Here is a 22,089-nt window from a genome sequence, read left to right as displayed (position 1 = left end):
GTATTGGTTCAGATGTCACTGGTACTCGCTTTGCAGCGATGTAAATGTCCTAAGTTCACCCTCTTCTAGGAGGTTTCCTACTATGTTCCAGGACTTGAAACCCTTCAGCTTCCCCATTTCTTACAACATCATCCCCCACTCATAAGGTAGGTCTCTCTAGTCACCCTTTCTGTCTACCCAATGGTCTAGTAGCCTTAGTCCATGCCTCCAATGCCACTCTTGTCACCGGTAGTAACTGCCTGACTCCTTTCCCTCCACAGTGAATGTGTGTGTGTGGCTGTGTCCTCGGCTGCCCCCCTCTAACCGGTATGTTGGGTGGCTACGGGGAGTATATACTCAGTCACTGATCACTAGTAAATGTGAGGCCCAGTAGTACCCCCAATCCATGCGGGAGCTATCCCACTGTTCTATGGGTTGCACTGTAATGTTTGCATCACTATTCTAGGATGGCCTATGTTCCACAACAGAGACCACAGCTTCCGGAATTGTGTGGTATGTATTCTGAAAGACATATATAAGCCTAGGGAGTATAATCATCTTAAAGATGGCGATGCACCCCAAAATTGTCCCCTCCACATGCTCACATCCCTCTAAAATTGCAGGACCACCCTCCCAAGTTACTCAGTCTCCCTGCCTGAAGTCACGTATATTCCTAGGTAGTTGAATCCCCTTCTACCTATCGCCAGCCTGTGTGGAACAATAGGCAATTCTGAATCTCCATATGGGTGGCACAGCACTGATTTACCCGGGTAGCTACCATATGCCTTGTATGTCTGAAAGATAGTCAGGATAAAAGTGGAGGGTTCACTAATGTACAGCAGTAGGTCCTCTACATAGAGGGAGGCTTTTCGCTCATCAGTGTCAGAAGGTTCTATCTCTGTTGGGTCCCTCTCTTGATTGGGAAGGGTGGGAGATGGTGCCATTTACTCAAACCACCACAGTCGGAGCTTGATATACAGTGATATCCATCTCCTGTAGTGGGGACAGAAACCAAGTTTCCTGAGCGTTTGTTGGAGGAAGGGCTGATGAATTGTATCAAATGCTTTTTCTGCATCCAAGGGTAAGAACAAATGGGGATCCTCCCTATCTTGGATCTCTGGCATCCAACTGTGAAGCTGCCACAGGTTAAATCTGGTCGACCTTCCTGGCATGAAGCTCGATTGCTCCTCATGGACCAGCCGAGTAACCAGTTTAAATAACCAGGTGGTTAGTATTGTGGCCAAAATGTTAAGCCCCGGTGTTTAAAAGTGAGATTGGCAGATAGGAGACATAACTGTCGCTGGGCTTACCTTCCTTGTGAATCACTTTGATTATGGCATGTTGGAGGCCTGGGGGGAGCAATCCTTTGTCCCAAGCCTCCAGAAACAATGGCAGCATATAAGGCCCCAGCAGACCAGAGTTCCTTTTACAGAACTCAGCCAGGATACCGTTTGGTCATGGTGTTTTCCTGGTCTTAGCTTAGCCTAGAAAATGTTGTGTATTACTTCAACTCCCCTTGGTCCCCCACCTCCAATACCAGTGTCAATCGTGCCCAGGTATTCCCAAATGCTGTCTGATCCCATCAACAGATACGCTTAATAAAATGCCCAAAGATATCCATCAAACTCAACAGCTATACTCTAGTTCATTGTATGGGCCCTCCAAGTATTGTCAGTAACACTTCTCACCCATCTGGTCTCCGCCTCCCACCTGCTCAAACATGCTAATAACTTGCCGGCTTTGTCCTCTGCATTGTACAGTCCATAATGTATGGTGAGCATATGCTTTTTGGCTTTCCCCTGTGCCAAGGTGTGGTACTCCGCCCACATGACTTCCTACCTTTTGGGGATCTGCTGGTCTTCCAATGACCCTGGGGACCCCTCCATGCACAGCAGCTGACTTTCTATTGACTGCAGCTCTGCTGCTTAACATGTACATTCCCGTGCTATTATATTCTGAGCCCTGTCACTCACTGTCTTTAAGGCCTCCCAGAGGAAACTTGCTTCAGCAAAGTATAATTTTGAGTCTTTTCGGAGTTCTTGTACTACCTCTTCGTCCCTTAGTTCAAGAGGTGCAGGTTCAATCTGGAGCCTGATTAGTATGGGGTCAATGTTGCACATGACACTTGCTACACCTAAGTGCGTTGTATCTGTGATGGTATTATTGATGCTTTATATTATTTTGAACTATTTTGTACTTATTTTCAGGACCCTAATGTCACACTGGTTTATAGAGTAATATGTAAAAGAAGCCTGGATGATGTCACAAGTGATATAATCCGTGAGGTGATAAGAAGTGCATGGCGGGGCGCAAGTTATAGTTAGCTATGCTAACTATAACTGGTGCATTTTTGTCTTTTTTGTTTTTTTAGTTCAACAAGTTAATGTTGCCACTGACATATTTACCTAACTATGTTACTTTAGCCTGTGTTTTTGCCAGTGAATTTCTGAGTTTTCTTTTAAACGAAAGCAAATCTTTTTATCACACCTAAACATGCTATTTTGGCAAAGCGAGTATTCAGACAATGTCAGAATTTCTTTCTGTCAAAGGTGTCATACAATGTTGTCACATTTGTGCTACACAACTGTTTAATCACCACAAGGTCTCTAGTCAGTTTCAAATCAGGTATGTGGAGAGTTTTTGAGAATTAGGTGAATATAGCTTGTCGATCCCCACCAGTTTGGCTGGCCTATCCGACGCCCAACTCATGCATCGTACCACATGTATCTCTCCTCTCCGTCAACTAGCTCTCTGCAATGATTGGATAGGGTGTATGTGCAGGGTCCTTAAGCAAAAGCAAGGTACCATTGTCATACACGCAAAGGATAATTCTATGTGCACCAAATTTTATGCACAAGGTGGAGGATTCTCTCTCAGAATACTGACAAGGCGTATCGAATAGGTGATAGTGTGCATCCTTGCTGGGTGGCTCTATGTATCAGTGGGAAGTGGTGTCTGTGGGGGGTGGTAACAACAAGTCGTTGACCCTAATTCCTGCTGTAGGGTCGATATTGCATGATTATACTTATGAGAAGCACCTATTTGAAGTGAATACACATGGAAAATGAACACAAATTAATAACAGTTCAAGCACTCCACATTTACACAGTGGTTGGTGTGCCATCCCCATGACACACATAGATTTGATGCAAGTAAGGACAATCACTGGCTCTATCTTCCAGTGGAACAGAGTCACAAAAATTATATTCTGCTCAGCTCTTATTAACACCTTATACACTACTCTATGGGAAAGGTGTCTAACACTCTCAAAATACCTATCTAACCTTTACACAGATTTTGAACAAAGATAAAAACTCAAAACAAACTTACACAGCAGATAGCTACAAGCATGCATAAAAGCAGCAGGGATTGCTCAGGTCAGGCTGTAAAGATACTGGACAAGCGCTCATTACAATCAAAAGTGAATAATTGTCACTGTTTATAAACCAGACCCTCCCTTTGTGGCCCCATGCTTTGTGGGTTCCAAGCACACTGTATGAGAGGATGGCTTCTTAGCAGTTCTTTTGCTTAGTGCTACAAATTTTGGTTTAGCCTAACACCCTTCTGTAATCTTGTGTTATTCTGAATTGCTGTTTAATGTTAACACAGAGTCCTAATTGGTCCTGATGGAAAAAGATACTTGTGCATGTGTATTTTGGATGCTATTGTCCATTCTTGTTGCCTATTTGGAGAAAGTGTACCCTTAGCAAAAGCACTACCCATGACCAAGAGATGAGGGACAGAAATCACATGTTAACACTCACCAAAACAACAGGAACTGCAAACTTTAGCATTACTGTCTGAACCGTGAACCTCTCGTTATCAAGACCAGTCACTGGACGGGAGCGTGCTAGATCCAACCAACACCTGCAGGAAGAGTCACAGAAGATGTCAGGTCACTATAACCATGTAGGACAGTGAGAGTTCATAACTCAAGAAATATCGATCTAGCATGGTCGTCAATAAAACATTCACACTTCAGCCTAACTCTGTCTGATGAGACCACTCACCTCACGTCACTTCACACAGAGATCTCACACCTCGTAGGACTATTTATCTATATAATCATGCTTGTGATCAGACACCCATATCGCAAATTACACCCACCAGACTCTGAGAATGAGAACACATACCTATGTACTATACACTTAACACTAAGAAGAAGAGTTCAGATCTCAACAACAGTTACCTTACCCTGTCTGGAAGTGAGAGTTGCAATCTGAGGGAGTATCTATCTACCTCTGCCCGGCTAACAGAAGTTCGGACCTCAGTATGCTATCAAACTCATAATCCTAGAGGTTAGAATATGGGACCATTCACGTCATCCAGTCGGTCCTCAGGGAAAAATCCATGCAATCATGCCTAAGAATTATAGAGGACACTTGAGGAGGCATGCATCTAATTCTATTACAGCTAAAGTTCACATTTCAGCAGATATCACCTCCATAGTCCTTCAGAGCAAGAGTTCCAATCTCTAGCCGACATTCAGCTTAATCAGTCTGAGACCAATGGTTCAGATATCATGGAGCAATCCAATCAAAACTTAGAAAACTCTGGCTATGCAGACTAGTTTGCACCCCATCTGAACATGTCTGAGGGAAAGACAGTTCTAAACTTTTAATTCCCTGTTTCAACCTGTCTGTGGAAAAAAGGGTCATAATATGAGGGTGTATCTTGCCTAACCACAGCAGGGAAGAAGTTCTGCAATACTTCTCCTTGACTTCGTACAGAAGTAGGAAAAGGGTTCTTGGTTCAGTGAATTCCCTGTAAATTTCAGATGAGCTTAGCGACTGAGATGGTTCTGAGATGAAATGTTCACCCGGGACACAGGAGTTTGTGAACTTTGTGGCGACACTGCAGCAGCAGCACCTTTCCGGTGTTTAATGGTGCTTTTGCAAAATGAAACCGTGTCTTTCACTTTTGTGTGAAATAGTAGGCATGGGTTCCATTGCTGGCCTTCAACTTGACATGATACAGCACAGCACAGGTTATGCCCAATTTACAATGCCCTTTTTTCTGGGGGTAGAAGATAGTTGGGCCTCCTAGATTGCTAGGGTAAAGTGGGGAAAACATATCTTAATTCCGTGATGCTCAGCATTTGCGTGCCAATTTCAATACCATGTCTCCATCCATGTAGTTCAACATTACGTTGATTATGGAACGCAATGGGGCTCAAGATCTATGGGCCCTTTTTCACAATAAAACATGTCAAGAAGTGCTCAGTTACAACAGTACTTGGTAGCAGAGTTTCTACAAAAGGTTGCCCTTTGTGAAAGGCTGTGGATTCCAAAATTCCAACAATGCATATATTGTTGCGCCTTGACCTCCTTTCCATAGCATACTTTTTTGCAGCCATTAATACAGAACTTTTTCAAGCCGACCCTTGACTTCTTTTATGGTATTTACCCCATCTGTTAAGTCTAATAATATGCAATGCATCAATCCTATGAACAGGTCTGTTCATGTGGCCTTTCAACTTGTCTGATCTCAGACATCAATTCTATTTTTGGGTCAATCTATCGGAGGTGGCAGTTCATGTCAAGGACATGGGTTTTCATGTCATCCATAGTTGTTAAGCAGGGTCGCTTTGAGAGCTACACTCTGATGCAGAGTCTGCAGCGTCAGTAGTTTTAGAGCTTCTGCCTTCAAATCATAATTTATAATGTCTACTGTTACTTTTGACCATGCATGTTGCTAGGTAGTGAGTTATGGAACAATAGTGTCCTTTATAGTCCACACATATAAGCCAAGTCAATGCAGATCATCAAGAACAGAACAACTTGAGTGAAACCCCTGTTAATGAATCTGCACTTCAAAGAGCTGCAGCAGGACTCGCATGCCTGGTGTTCCAATTTGTAGTGACGTATCCAATCAGTCCCAAATACGTATGTAATCAAACCTCTTCAATGCTTCTGCACACCTCTTTAGCAAAACTGCCTCATCAGGGCCACACATTACCACACCTCATGTTTATACTCTGTGGACCTTCAGTCAAATGCAATAGAGCAGCAAGCCCAGCACCACGTAACTGTTGTGCAAAAGCAGTAGATCTGCTACTTTCGAGCCTGTACATCACACACACATGAGGATGTTACCACCCGATGCAGCAGCATGGCAGACTCTGTGCCACCATACTGTCCCAGTGGGGTGCATGCTCACTACACATGGCAGTGTGTACAAAGTCAGTTTCCAGGGAAGCCTCCATTAAGGCCTTCCGCCACAAGTGTGTGACCCTCAGATAAAATACAAGTCAGAAGCAGGCAGAGCTAAGACAGTTATTGATCTACCTGTCCTCACTGTGTTGGACCAATGCAAGACACTCGTCGTCCCCCTCCGATGATCCTAGAGCCAGGGTCACTTATTCTTGGAGTAGTTTGTTGTAGCTGTGTTGTCAAGTAGGCTTCACATAACAGTGGCAGCTCACCACACTCAGAATCTGTCACATCAATAGCTTCTAGGTCCTGCTTACAGTAATTGTTGGGTCTGACGTACTATAGGTACTGATACATCAGTCTCATCAGTATAGATCGAGTAAATGGATTTTGTAGCGCCAGACAAGAGCTGCAGAACTAAGCGGACATCCTGGCTGCTGGTTGGCAACATTCTGACAGAGCACTTTTAAAGCGAGGCGCGTTCATACTGGTAGCCAATGCACAGCATTTAGGGTTTTCAGTGGCTAAAACGTGAAAAGCCTGTGATGATAGGTGTTGCATAATTTTAAATGGATTGTAGACAATTAAGAAAAGTAGTCTTAATATCTGCATATTGGCACTTGCAATAATGCACATCTGTCTTTCAAGTAGAATAGGGGACAATATAACAGTCTTCTCAGATGAAGAATACAGGAAGAGATGATGAAGACATTTGGGTACTAAGCTGAAGTGATGTGTCAGTTTTTACTCCTAAGCTTTTTACACTGGCAGTCCGCTGGGGACACAAACTGAAAACAGACGGCCGAAGTAAGCTTGACAAGGGATGGATGGTCCCCCTCCGGTACTACAGCAAACTTTGACATGGGCAGCAGTCTTCTTCTCTGTGTCCCTGGATGGATGCCTGCACAGAAAAGAAAAACTCTAACTAGACATGAAGGGTAACTCTAGTGCCAATCATCAGGAGTTAAGAACCTTCCATACCGTATGGACTGACTGAAGCCAGTATTCAATGCTATGAGCATAAGTAAAGCTTTGATCGTTTTTTTTTTCTTTTTCTTATTTGCTAATTGGAATTGGGAAAACCCAACTTAGCAAAAGACATCCCTTTCAGGAAGTAGCTAGATCAAAAATGGACTAAAACACTCCCAAAAATGTGACACGACGGAGACAAACCATTCCCTTATGTTCTGCCAACAGCCTTTGGTCTTGCCTTTATAAAGCGAGTGCTGAGCTGTTGGTTTTGGCAGTGTTTGCCAGCAAAGCATTGCTTGAAAAAGTAATAGAAAAAAGCATTTCAAAATACTGGAAGAAAAGCAAATATATCTTATGAAACCTCGAAACTTTAGACTTATGAGACTGTGAAAAGAATACTAAAAAGAACATGGAAGTGGCAGAATGTAAAGGGGAAAAGCTTCCTAGGGCCTAGTTTACTTTCCACGCAATTCACTCATTTGTTCCTATGCCCTAGCCCAGGGAATAGAAGAGATATTTTCTCTGCATTCTCATGTGGTCATCCGGTTATATGACCAATGATACCAACCTTTCTCTGTCTGAGAGGATCAATAGTACTTGACTTACTGAGGCAATCACTCCATTGCCTGCCAAGGAAGCTCCCTTACCTTGCTAAGAGGTATCGGAGGATGATCTTCTTTGCCTGCCATAAGGCCTTACTGTGATAGAAATTCTCAATGCCCCAACCCATCTTCCCATAAGGCCATGCTGTTGTATGATTAGTGATGACCCACCTTATTGCTGCATGCACATTATGCAAGATATCAACGTATCACTACCTGACACTGTCGAGGATGGGTGTCTTCAGGACCTGGAAGAGTCGATGCTGCTGTGGAGTTTCAGGGCCCTTCTTCATTTCCCCTCTTGGAGATGGCGGGGGAGAGAATGGAGGAAAAAGGTCTCCTGGCTCCAGAATAATGTGCTCATCATCCTGTGTCCCATTGAAAAAAACAAGGGTGAGGGGAAGGCCAGCAGAAAAGAGACAGGACAAAGAGGTGAATTAGACAAAACTGATAGACGAGACACGTTCAGACAGCAAGGGATAAACAACAGTCAACAAAGATGAGCATGAAAATGGGGAGCAACTAAGAGTAGCAAATGTACAGGACAACCACAAGTGTCTGGAAAAGTCATATCTCGAACGATCTAGAGAAAAAAGCCAGACAAGGAATGGTGATAGAGAAAGACCAGGAAAAGTCAAGATGGGAAAAAAATGCTATGAGATGAGCAGACATGAAGCTTTCCAAAAAAGCAAGGAGTGGTAAAGACTAATAGGCTGAGATTATGTTGTGGTTGAGATGAGCAAATGTGTAATGGCCGAGAACCATAAGACAAAAAGTGAAAATTATTTACTGCAGTAACTTGTATGTTGTGATACTGGGATATGTCACAATAGTTAATCATGCATATCATGCCTGAGCTCATCTCCTAATTCTTAGTAAGCCTTCTTTGAAAATAATGGGCTCGTTGTATTGGTAAAAGAGACTAAATGAAGACTTTATGTCACAGCTTTCAAAAGAATTCAAGTGGAAATACACAGGACAGTCTCACCTCCATATGCTGGCGACCTTCCATTTTTCTCAATCCACACCAGAAGACTATTGATCAATCTTTAGAAAAAAACCAACTTAACGAAACATGTTAACCACAAATTTATAAACAGAATGACATTCCTTAGGTCCACAGATCCAACCTGAAGAATGCCTTTCATTTTAAAAGATTTTTAAAGTTTCTTCTATTGGCTGTACTGAGCATAATCTACTCATGGGATTTTCTTTATTTTGTGGGTGGATGCATCTGACACCATCTCTTCTCCTTCTACCTCCACCATTACCAGCCTCTCCCCAAGTAAATAATTAACTAAATAAAACACCATCCCAGTCTTTTGCACCTTTCATTTGAATATTCCTTGCTTAAGGTTACACCTGCATGCCTATATTTTCCCACTCCCACCTACATGGAGCCACTTAGATGGACATTTAGAACATCTCTTGCTCCCCTTCTTTTATTTAACACCCATTTTGCCCACCCAACCTGTTCCCCTTGCCAACTTGTTTCTCCCCCTTGCACCACTTTCACCACCCAGAAGCAAATCTGGAGTTTATTATTTTTTAATTTTACTAAACATTCCCTTTTTGCTCCATTTCCCTCTATTCTCATTAGACCCTTTGACCATTCTCCTTTTAAAATCTCCTACTTTTCATGTCCACATTTATCTGTGCTCCATCTGTCCCCCTCCTTTGATCCAGTTTCATCATTTTGGTCATGGCACAAACAAAAAACAGACAACTGCAAGTCTAACCTCTTTAGCTTTATCTTTTCCTTCATCCTCTTTTTTTAAAATAATTTCACAAAAATGTCTTATTTATTTCTCCGTCAATTGTATATGAGTTTTTGGTGAACCTTTTTCCTTTTTTAGTTCTCTGAATTTGTTTTATCAAGTTTTATTCAAAATAAAAATAATCCTGGACAAGTAAGTAGAAAGACTGCAGTAAGGGTGAGTTGACTGTAGGAAGGAGATGGTCTAAGGGGCTCCTAATTACTCCTAGGTCAAGCTACCTGTGTTTCACAGTGATAGGAAGATTAAAAAGCACATGTCAAAATGAGGGAGGTGAGGCAGCAAAAAGTACACAAAGGACATAGCGGAAAACATTTTGGACGGCAGCCTTCCAACACTTTTCATCTGCTCTGGAGTACATACAACTTGCCAAATGATAATAGCAGACAGAGGGCTAACCTTCTTGTCCAGTGGCCAGTAGAAGAACCTTAGCTTCATAGTGTTGTGTTGGTGTCTGGTAAAACACCTAAATGATCTCCAAATTTCTCAGATGAACCACAGTTGAGTTAGCATCACTGCTGAAGGTAACAGGCAGATAATGTCAGTAACAGAAGAGAGAGGATCAGTCAAGTTCAGATTTGTTTGGTCTGCAGAAGTGGGGGAGAACAATTCCTTAACAGAATTATGGCATTTCCTCCTCTGACTACTGATGGAGCTCTTCTGCCACCGACAAAATATATAGTCTTAGCATTGGGATTTCTGAACAAGACAAGCACTTTGCCAACACAGCCTTGCAGAGTGAGGATATACCCAATTGTCGGTACAACGAGGAAACTGCCATCAAACAGAAGATGCAGACATGAAAAACAAAGCCAGGCGTTCAGCAGCTAGTCAACACTTGAGCCACATCACCGGTGTGTGGAAGGCATGGTTAAGAGTCGATACAGGTGGATTAAGTGAGATTTATTTGGATCCTGACAAAAGCATTGATACATGCAAATGTTACTGGAGACTCTGATGAGGTTGGTAGTACGTCCAAATTACAAGTCTGACGCTCCATATCATTTATAGTTGGTGAAGTGCGTTTTGGTCAGTTTTTCTTACTGCACTCTCCTGCCATCACTTTGAGCAGAGATCTAATATTATTCCACAAGGGCACATAACCAAAACAAAGTTGCTGTTTTGCTGAAAGGGCCTTCACAAAGAAGGCTTCTATGTTTGATCCCTGTGTAAAACAGAGTAGATAGCTTGGCACTGATCCCAGTAAAACACTATTGGAGTATTTAAAACATCACAATGTGAAAGAATCTCCCTGTCAACATGTATAAAAAAAGAGACATAATTCCCTTTTGTCTCCATGCTACAGAGTTTTGGGGGTCAAACTGCTAGTTAGTGGTGCAACCAATTCCAAGTGCTCTAGCTAAAATCAAATCAAACTAAGCAAACGTATGCAAGGGATGGTCTCATTACAAACACTAAAGACACAACTAATTGAGATTATCTACTGAAAAGTGTGAAGAGCATCGCTCAGTATTTTAACACTGACCTATGCTATGATCAACAGCACAGGAACAAGCCTGGAAAAAAATACTGGCTTAAAAAAGGGCACTGATGTGCTAGTGAAAAACCGAGAGCGAGGATTCATGCCAGCTGTCATGTCTCCCAACAACTATGGAAATGGAACTCGAGAAAACTGAAAGCATATCAGCAGGTAGAGCCCAAGTATAGGAGGAACGTGTACATACTTGGGCTTCCAAACTGCTTTTCTTATAATGCTAGTATTGTGTTTTATGATCACCTTTGCTAACAGTATGGACTCTGCATCAGCCTCATGCACAGGGGCATGAGCACAGGTTTGGCACATGTAGACAACAATCAATAAAAAGAAATGGACATCTGGATATGGACAGTCAAGAAACTGATGAGAAGCACAAACCAATGAGGTTAGTCTGGAGAAAAAGAAGGAATAGGCCTGATTTAAGGTAGGCTGACCGACTAAGAACAATTAGTATACAAAACAGTGATGGACGGAATGCTTGAAATAATCTCAGCCACTGGTAATCACTCGGGCTGCATCCCAATCCATCATTATTCTGCACACCATGCCACCTAAGTTTGGACCCAGCTATATTCAAACCACTCTTGACTCTGCTCCAGTTGAAACAGTCCAGTACGAACTGCCAAGCCGGGTCCTCCTTGAACCAGAACAAAAGCAACCCAGGACCGGTTTCACTCTATTAATGGGCTCATCAGGATGCTTGCTTCTGGTCCACGGAGGACCTGGCCTGGCAGAACAAGCTGGAGTGTTCCAATGGGTAGCTGGGTCAAGAATGATTTGCATATGGCTGAGTCCAAACTGCAATGGCGTGACGAGCAAATAAATTATGGATTTGGGGGTGATTGTTTGACATTGTTCAGCCTTCCGCCTATCATCTGTTCTTTTGACAGACTAAGAACAGCTACAAGGAATACACAGACTAAGAAGGTCAACAAATTAGACACATTTGCAACACTCAACCCAAAACACTCCACCCAATATGCACTCTCTTAAAAGCTGCCCCTGCTACTGTCACACCTCTGAGTTAACATTAAAGCTTCAGCAGGACTCAACTTCAAGCATAAATCATTATAGATTACAACCACTGTGAGGCAAGAACATGCTGTATGAATGAATCAGAATTTCTTGCACCAACGTCCTTCGGCTCAACAATGGTTGATGAACAAGGAGGAGTAGTTTCTTACCTGTAACTCCAGTTCCCTCAAAAGGAATCTCCATTGAAATCATAAGCACGGAATTGTCCTGCCCACATGCGGGGACCCCGGAGCACTTGTTTACAATATATCTTCTTAAGTGTAAACATTTGCCCTTCTTCTGGAAGGCCTGTAAATGTCACTTAAGAAAGAAAACTACTATGCAGCCCATAGGAAAAGACTACAGTGGTCCAATTCTTCATCTTATATTTCAAAAGGGTGCCAGGAGAACTGTATATGCATATACATTTGTGATGCTTTTGTAAGAAAACAGCACAAATCCCCCATTTTTTTTAATGGAGTATAGATATGAAGGAGAGCAGGGCAGTGTATCCCCATAGGCTGTCATTATAAGAGTTAAAATTAGAGGCTGTGCCTTTAAGAACCTAGAGACCACCATTATCCCATCATGCTCAGCAGGTGACACTTGCTTCAGTTTTTTTTTGAGGCAAAGTGCGAATGATGTATAGGTCCCATGGTTACCTCTGTCCAGTCCATCGGGGAGGTGGGAGGGTTGCTTATCACACTAATGGAGATTCCCCTATGAAAGAACTGGATTTACAGGTAAGAAACTTCTCCTTCTCTCGTAGGGAATCTCCACTGATAGTCATAAGCACTGAATAGAATAGCAAGCTCATCCCCACTAAAGCAGTGAAAAAGACAGAGTAAAGAGGAAAGGAACCTTTTAGGCAAATATATTTTTGAGGGAGGCCCGTCCTGGATGAGCATCTGCCCTAGCATCAGAGTCCAGGCATTAGTGCTTGGTGAATGTGTAAACAGATCTCCACGCGGCTGCTTTGCCAATATCCGCAATGGGGATATTCCTCATTAAAGTGGCAGTAGCCGCTTTACCCCTAGTGGAGTGTGTCTTAGGTCTAGCTGATAGTGTCTTGTTCGCTTTTGGCAAGCAGAAGAGGATGCAGGACACAATTCATCTGGAAATTAACTGCTTGGAAGTGGCTAGCCCTGTACGAACTAGACCATAGATGATAAATAATTGTTCTGATCAGCAGATGTCATATGTCTTATCAAGGTAAAATTTCAGGACCATCCTTATATTGAGGAAACAAAGTGTCCTTTCATCTGGAGTAGAGGGATTCTGAAAGAATGTGGGTAATGAGACGAACTGATTAATGTGGACATTTGAAATAACTTTAGGGAGGAATTTGGGGTGAGGCCTCATGACTACTTTGTTAGAGCGAAATACTGTGTATGTTTGGTCAGAACATAATGCTTGAATCTTTCTAATTCTGCAGGTTGATGTTATTGCCACAAGGACAGCTGTTTTTCCAAGAGAGATGTTGCAGGGATGCCTTGTAAATGGGCTTGAATGCATCCTGCATGAGTTGTGAAAGGACTACGTTGAGCTCCCAGGGAGGCGAGGGACGCCAAACGGGAGGGAAAACCTTCTTTAACCCTTTGAAAAAAACCTTGATTATGGGGATTTTGAAAAAAGAGGTTTGTGAAGGACATTTTCTGTAGGCAGTAAGGGCTGTCAATTGAACCTTTATAGAGGAAAAACTGCAAGCAAGATTTTGTCAGATGTAACAAGCATGGAAAAATGACATCGTGTCAAGTCGTAGGGTCCACATCCTTGAAGAAACACAAAATGCAAAATCTCTTCCACTTAAAGGCATATGCAGACCAGGTGGAAAGCTGCTTAGCCTCCTTGAGGCTCTCTATGCAGTCTTGTGGTAGGTTCAAATGTTGGTACTGCACTAGTTCAGAAGCCATGCAGCCAAATTAAGAGAGACTGGGGTGAACCATCGGGCCTCCAAACTTTAGATGTGGATGCTGTAACCGATAAAGGAGGTCTGTGAACCACAGCTGATGTGGCCACTCCGGAGCGATGAGGATCATCTTGGATCTTGTGTGGGACAGCTTGATGAAGACTGACTGGGTCAGGGGTATTTGTGAAAAGGTGTAAAGAAATTTGCTGGACCAGTTGGTCCACAGGGCAGTCCTCAGTGTCCCTGATTGGTAGTACCTTGAGGGAAAGCCACTGCATTTGATGTTTTCTGCAGTGGCGAACAAGTCGATGGTTTGAGTGTCCTATGGGTCCAAATGTGTTGAACTACGTTATCATGCAAGACCCATTCGTGGTTTTCTTGCAAAACCATGCTGAGGGCATCTGCCTGCGCATTCTGCACTCTTGGAAGGTGAGTCTCCGTACTCCGTAGGTTTCTGGCTATCACCATTGACATATTATCTGGGGCTCGTGTGACAAGGGCCTGGACCTCACCCCCAGCCGCCAAGCCTCTCCCACCGCTTGTTGAGGTATTACATGGTGCTTGTATTGTCCATCTGAACAAGCAGGGTCTGTGTCTTGAATGACAAGCAATAGGCTTTGAGAGTAGGATGAACTGCCCAGAGCTCGAGGAGGTTAATGTGATAGGTAATCTCCTTCTGAGACCATGCACCCTGAATTTGCAGTAGATCAATGTGGACTCCGCATCCCTCTAGTGATGCATCCATCACTATGGCCTGAGAAGTAACTTGCTGGTGAAAAAGCGTTCCTTGAAACAGATTGGTCGGGGAGCACCACCTTTTCAGGGAACGTTTTGCATGAAGGGACAGACTGATCATGTCTTCCCAATTGCCTGTGAGGTGATCTCAATGGTCCTCAAGGCATTCTTGGAAAGGCTGCATGTAAAGATGGGCATTTGGAGTGAGGAAGATGCAGGAGGCCATTGAGCTGAGGAGAGAGGACACTGCTCTCACAATTGGATGAGAGCCCTTCATGAGAGAGAGAGAGTGACATTTCTGGAGGATAGATAAGCGTCTCTCCTCCGAAGGACACACTTTTGCTTGAATGATGTTGATGGAGGCTCCCAAAATATGCAAGGTCTGAACCGGGGTCGGGGTTGACTGTTGTAGCTGACATGAAGTCAAATCCTATGGAAGAGAATGCAGGTCCAGCTGAAATGAAGCTGTGCTTCCTGAAAAGTTTACGTCTTTATTAGCCAGTCATCTAGCTATGGATAGACAAAGACACGTTTTCTCAGGTGGGCAGCCACTACTGTCGTACATTTCGATAACGCTCGTGGTGATGAATTTAGGCCAAATAGAAGTACTTGGTACTGATAGTGATCCTGCCCCACCAAAAACCTAAGAACCTCCGATGTTTTCTTGCGATTGGTATGTGAAAATACGCATCTTTGAGGTTGATGGAGCAGAGCCAATCTCCCTGGTGCAGTTGGGGATAGATTTGAAGTAAGGCCAGCATCCAGAACATTTCTCATTGAATCCATTTGTTGGCGAATTTCAGGACGAGAATGGGTCTGAATTAATTCTTGCTCTTTTTCTGAACCAGAAAATATCTGGAATAAATGATTGTTTCCTGTTGTTGGTGAGGAACGGCCTCCTCTGCATGTTTCTGAAGCAAGATGTTGACTTCTGATCTTAGCATCTGCAGGTAGTGACTAGGTGGTCTTGGTCAGTGTATAACTTGTGAACCTGAGATAATATATTTATGCCAAACAATATTCAGTACTCAGGCATCTTTTGTTATTTCTTGCCACTCTGCCAGAAAGTGTGAAATAATTCTTGCTCCCAGAGTGGATAACGGAAGAGGGACAAGGAAATATTCATGTTTTCGCACCCCTTGTGGGCTTTCCTCCTTGTGGTGGCTGTTGGGAGGCAATACCTTCGCTGCTGTGTAAAGGGTTGTTGCTGTTGCCCTTGATACCAGTGAGGGGTTTGAACCTTCTAAGGGTAGGTTCGCCGCTGGTAATGCTTGAAAGATTTTCTTTGTTCATTGGGCCTTTCCAGGCCAAATGCCTCAAGGGTATCCATTTCAGACTTAATCCGGGCAATTCTGTCATCGGTGTGGCTACCAAAGAGAATAGATCCGGAAAAGGCAGATTGATAATTTGTTGTTGCAACTCTGGTCTCAGAGACGTGAGGCAGAGCCAAGAATGTCTGCGCAGGGCTAAACCATGACAATAGTCATGTGGCGCTAGTATAGAGGAATCAATTGCGCCACATATCTTATTTCAGACCATCAAACTTTTGTTTACAACTTCCAGGAAGTCCTCACGTTTATCTTTGCTTGATCTTCAGGGAACATCTGGATAGACTCCCACAACGGCCTAACATATCTGGCGAGAAGGGAAGCTCCACTGGCTGCTTTCATGGATGTTGATGCAAATTTTGCGGCCTACAGAATTCAACTTCTTGCTCTCTTTATCTGGTGGCACCAAAGAGGCAGGGGTAGTGGCATGGTGTTTCTTTGCCGCCAATATGACAACGGAGTCTGGAGGAGGGTCTGAATGTAAGAAGAATGGGTCCTGCGCAGGAAGTCTGTACTTCTTTTGTAGCCTAGACGGAGCAGACATGGTTGAGGTTGGGGTCAAAGAGAGTTCCATTGCCGGTTCACAGAGGCCAGGTACCAAAAGAATTTGTGGTCTGGACGCTGTGCGTTGGTGAAGTATCTTGAATATCACTGATGTCGAAGGTGTAGATACAGACACTTGAATATTTAATTTCTCCTCTCCTCTCACTAAGACCTCTTGAAAAGTGGTAACATCATCAATTGGAGAGACTCTACGTGGTGGAGGGTCTGAAAGGGTAGGTGTCCTGTATAAGTGGGGGACATGTATCTAGAATGATGTCTACACTCTGATCTTGACAGCGATCTTGATCTGTGTGAACGACTGCGATGGTGAGATCGTCGCATAGAATGATGCCATGACGACTGTTTTGACCTGTGGCTCCTCTGATCTGAACCATGACACATTCAGTGTGACGTGGTCTTGGACAAGGTGGTTCCACAGAAAGTGTTGGCGACAGTGGGAATGGTGCTGTAGGTGGTGGTGGAAGAGGTGGAGGAGGTGGAGGAGGCTGGAGAGTTGGTGCCGGAGATGTGAAGTCTCAACATCAATCTGCTCCTTGATGGTGATTACCGTCATCGCCTCAACGGCAAACCACTTCTCAACGCCAATAGCTCTCAGTGTCCTGATATCAACCTACTCAAGACATCGATATCCACTGGTGTATCAACGTTGTATGGGTTTTTGATGTCAACCTACCATGTCTCAACGTCAGTCTCCTCCTCTTTCTCGATGACGATCCAACCCTTTACAGCGAGCAAGTTGGTGCTGTACCTTGTCTCGACATCGATCCTCTCAACGTCGACGATCTTTCATGTCCACCAGAGATAGATGACAGAGCTCTGGTTGAGGACTGATCCTCTCCTCGCTCTGAAGGCCCACCTTCAAACTGTGTCTGCTGCCTGCGCCATTGTCCTATACCATGGAGGTGAATCCCTTTCCCTAAGGGTTCACCTGGAAAACTTCCTGCAGTGATGACAATGTTCAGGAACATGATTTGCTGGAAGACAAATGATGCAGACGTTGTGCGGGTCTGTTTTGGCTTTCTTTCTCTCACAGGCAGGGCATTTGTCAAATAAAGGTGGCATTTTTACTGGCAAAATACCACACATTCCTGTCAACAAATTGCAGAAAATGCAAGGGAGAGAAGAAAAATGTCGAATGAAGTAGTTGTGACAAAAAATAACTGGTGAATTTAGAAGAGAAAAAGCCTAAAAGGCTGAGTTCAGTGCTTCAAGGTCCGGTTAGCAGGAGCCATAAAAAAAAAAAAAAAAGAATTGAAGCAACTGTCATCTGCTGAGCACAATGGGATACTGGTAGTCCCTGGGCTCTTAAAAGCACTGCCTCTAATATATAACTCTTATAATGACAGCCAATGAGACTACTCTGTCCAGCTCTCCTTCATCTCTATACTCTATTAAAAAAGGGTTTGTGGAGGAGATTTATGCTGTTTGTCTACAAAAGCATCATGAATTTATATGTATATACAATTCTCCTGGCCCCTTTATTAAATACAAGATGAAGAATTGGACCACTAGAGCCTCTTCCTATAGGCTGCATAATATTTTTCTTTCTTAAGTGACATCTACAAGTCTCCCAGAAGAAAGACTAACATCTACACTTCAGACTATTGTAAACAAGTGCACCGGGGTCCCCGCATGTGGACGGGACTATTCAGTGCTTATGACTATCAATGGAGATCCTCTACAAGAGAACTAGGTCTTCAGCGCACACTTATCTTAAACTTGGACTAAATGAATGAATATAGCACTACTTAGTATCACAAAAAGGCATACACAATTGAAATAAAAGAAATGGCTTTATTCAACAACCTACTTCGTTACTTAAGGGATTAAGCAGGACAGCTATTGCTTAGATATTACTGACCAGGAATGAATGCTCGATTGAGGGTCTCTGTCTGCTGGGATAACTGAGTTCACTTTCCATGAGATGTGCTGACTTGCAGAAGAATCCTAAGAAATACATGTTGGTCTCTATCACTTTGGTATTTTAGACTATGAAATACTTTAGCTGTGCAGAGACCCTAGATTACGTCAATTGAGAAATACAAAGGCTTTGAAGTAACATGGGGCGCTCTAGTAGATTACCACTTGAAAAGTAAACCTATGGTCTCTTGTCCAACTCACCTATGAGCCCAAAGTTTACTCAGTTACAAGAAAGACATGAAAGAAATTAGTCATCTAGACTAAGATCTATAAAAACTTAATTGGGATTGTATCTAGGTATGTTGACAAATGCTTGATGTTGAGAGCTATAAATATGCAATAATCATTTCTCAAGTTTAATCGGGAAGAGATGAGTGGGTAAGGGAATGAAGATGGGGGGATTGACATTTATGCTAACAAATGTACAGTGTTTTATGAAGCTGTAGCATGAATCATGCACACACCACTACAACTATACTGTAATGGCTGGAATTTTGAAAACTAAAAGCTGATATGGATAAAAATTTGTGTTAGGGAAGAACTGAAAATGTCTGCAGAGACACAGCTAGCATAAAGATAAAGGTAAAGTTTATTGCTTCATACCCCAGACAATTAAGACTCAACTCTTTCATTGGCAGTGTCATGCTAACAGTAAGTGAACATCAAATTAATGTACTTCTGTGACTCAGTAAAACGCCTTTACTACTGGACCAAAGCCACTGGGCTTGCCTCTGGTTTGTGTGAACATGAATGCTGGGAAATGGGCTACTTAAAACAAGAGGCCACATACTAGTGTTCACAGTGCAAGAACATAAACAAGCACTTTTCATTGTTCTACTAGGCTCAATAAAGGTTGGTCTGAAGGAACGTGTACCACAGTGGGAAAAAATTCAGAAGCAGTATTGGAGGCGTAAGTGGCAAACATTTAGGCTCCTGGCAACTTTAGTCAGACGTTAGCCACAGAGAGGGAGTAAGGGCAACTCTCAAGGAGTCAGACAACCACAGGCCCGATTGGCTTAAATATCTTCTCTGTAATACCTTCCTATTCTACTGTTGGTTTTAGTGCCAGGTTATCACAGCTGCTTGAGGGCAGCCAATTGCTCCTCTCACTCCCTGAGCATCCTCCAATAGAAGTTTCCACATGATGCTTATTCAAGCTAAATATAACTTATCATATGATGGAAGTCCAATGATCCATGAAAAGTCAGTGAAGAGGAGATATGAAAATGAAAATAATGTTCACCTCTTACAGGTGGTTAATACACTTTAGATAAATCCACACAGAAACAGAAGAGACACAATCCAAAATAGGTTACATAAAATAAAACAACCTCACAGTTTCACACCGACAACTATACTTGCAGAGTAGTTTCAAACTATCACTCCAAAAATAGTACATGCCTATATAGACTGACATTCACTAACTCCCTGTTATTAAGTACCAATCATCCATCTCTCAGCATCACAAATATCTAATAGACTAGAGTCCCACAGTCATCCTCCTTACTTTAATGCCCCTGAGACAGGCAGATGATTCCTGCCCTGGTCGCAGAGCAATGATATCTCCTTCGACAAGTAGGCTGATGGGTAGGTTGACCAAGTGGCCATCTCGGTACACCCAATGTAGCGACCAGGATGGGGCAGAGGGCATATGCAGATCAGGGTAGAGCGAGTCAGCCCACTGGAAACTTAAATCCTTCAGAGCATCTGAAAGGGAAAGAAAATGATCTGAGTCTAGTCAGTGAGCACTGGTGAAATGGGTTCATGAAACAGTGAACAGAAAGTAGTTAATAAAGGGACAGTAGTAAAAGCGGAGGAGGGGATGGGGGAAAAAGAGGAAGAAAAGGAGGACTGTAAGGAAAGAAAGGAGGAGGAAAGTGTGTGGATAAAGAAAATTAAAAGTGAAAAAGAAGGAAAGAAATGCAGATGAAGAAAGAGATGGGAACATATGCAGCATGAACTGAATGTAGAAAAGCGATTATATATTAAATAAAAGAGAACTTAAAAGTGTGAAGCAAGTGTGAAAAGGAACAAATTGGTAAAAAGAAACCAACATCAACCTCTTTTTAATCCCTGCTGTCTTTCATTCTTAACCGGCTGGACATAAGATTGACCAAAATTGCTTCTTCAAAAGGGTGTCACAGTCAAGCACACTAAAAAGTGATAGGTGGGGGTGTGTGGTTTAATCTAAGTCACTGGTAATTACGTGGGCCATATACCAGACTACAGTTATTTTGGCCTACTATGCTACCTCGGTTTAGGCCAGCAATATGCAATTCAATCTTGGCCTTGCTCCAGTAGGGACAGTCCAGCTCCTTCCTGAACTGGAAAGTAAACAACCAAAGCCTGATTTTGCACTTCAGTTGGGTGTAGCTTGGTTCCAGTGGTACAGTGATGATGGAAACCACATCCTGGCATACCCATTACACATAGGGCATCAAACTTAAGTATACAAAGGTTGCCTGAATTAAGCCATTTGGTAATTACTCAAGGCCACTTCCCAGTCCATTGTTATTCTGCTCCCTCAGTTTGGACCCAAACATGTCCAAATCAGTTGTGACCCTGCTCCAACAAGAACAGTCCAGCCCATAATTCCATGCTTAATTTAATAAATTAGGCACACCCAGTAACCTCAGGACCTGGGTACGTAGATATATACCCAAAAATTGCCCCTCCAGGGGGAAGTATAATCCTTGACTCCTACGGAAATACTAAGTTAATTCTAGACGTCTTCCATTGCGTTAAAACTGTTATGTAAATTATCCATTTTATTCACGCTATGATAGTGATTAAAGTAAAGTTAAAGTGCATCAGTGTTATATACAATATATACAAAATGCGGCTAAAAGAACAAGTGGTCCTCAAAATGACCCCTTTAATTTAGGTGTCCAGCAGCCACTAATCATTTATATAGTCAGTCCACATTTAATTAATGTTGATGTTTCGACTAATTATATAGAAACCAATCAACAAAGGGTCATCATCAGGACACAATATTATATTAGGTAGCATTCTAAAAAAAAAAAAAAAAAGAGAGACATTTCAGTCTCCTCAATTACCAGAATCAATTCTCATAATAGCTTAACAGATTGAAACCACCTAAATCTTTTGATAATATTTTACATAATCACTCATATGGTCAAATCAATATTAAGCCTATTTACCCACTCAACTTCCTTGTACAGACAGATGAGGTATACCTTATGGAAAAAAAACGTTTTAGTAACATCTCATCATCAGTGGAAAGGCTCAGCATACTACATTAATCACCTCATTTGAAAGCATTTTGAAATCCCAAATAGACTAAGAATAGCCAACTCTGCATGTTATTCAATCGCCCAAAAAGTAGTCACTGGAGGCACATTAGTAACTACTTACCTAACAGCACAACTACTTCTGTTTCAGAGTATCGATTTGCTACTCTGGCTTGCCTTACAGATAATTCCCTGGCAAACGTTTGAAACACAGGGAAAACGCTGGAGTTTCCCCCTAATAAGAAAACAGAGATCTTATAAAACCTATTTATCTCCCAGGAGAACACATTCCTCAATATTCGACATGCCTTATTGAAGCCGAATTTCCAACCTTATGCATAAGCTACAACTAGCCATCTCATAATGAAAAAACACATTGTATAATGC

At 42.7% G+C, this 22,089-nt stretch overlaps 1 protein-coding gene across 9 annotated transcripts in view; it reads right to left on the bottom strand.

Moving 5' to 3' along the window:
* Positions 1–22,089, bottom strand: part of TMEM94 (transmembrane protein 94) — a 543,968-nt gene that overhangs the window by 343,418 nt on the left and 178,461 nt on the right. For all 9 annotated transcript variants that reach the window (XM_069200153.1, XM_069200150.1, XM_069200148.1 and 6 more), the window contains 3 exons: positions 19,956–20,155; positions 7,922–8,073; positions 3,744–3,846 (listed from right to left, as the gene is read on the bottom strand). In XM_069200153.1, the coding sequence (XP_069056254.1) occupies positions 3,744–3,846; positions 7,922–8,073; positions 19,956–20,155 (455 nt within the window). The remainder of the gene's footprint in view (positions 1–3,743; positions 3,847–7,921; positions 8,074–19,955; positions 20,156–22,089) is intronic.

Source organism: Pleurodeles waltl, chromosome 7 (assembly GCF_031143425.1).
Source record: "Pleurodeles waltl isolate 20211129_DDA chromosome 7, aPleWal1.hap1.20221129, whole genome shotgun sequence".
Classification (NCBI taxonomy): Eukaryota; Metazoa; Chordata; class Amphibia; order Caudata; family Salamandridae; genus Pleurodeles; species Pleurodeles waltl.
The sequence above is the reverse complement of the archived record's forward strand: the minus strand, read 5'-3'. Positions and strand labels throughout refer to the sequence as shown.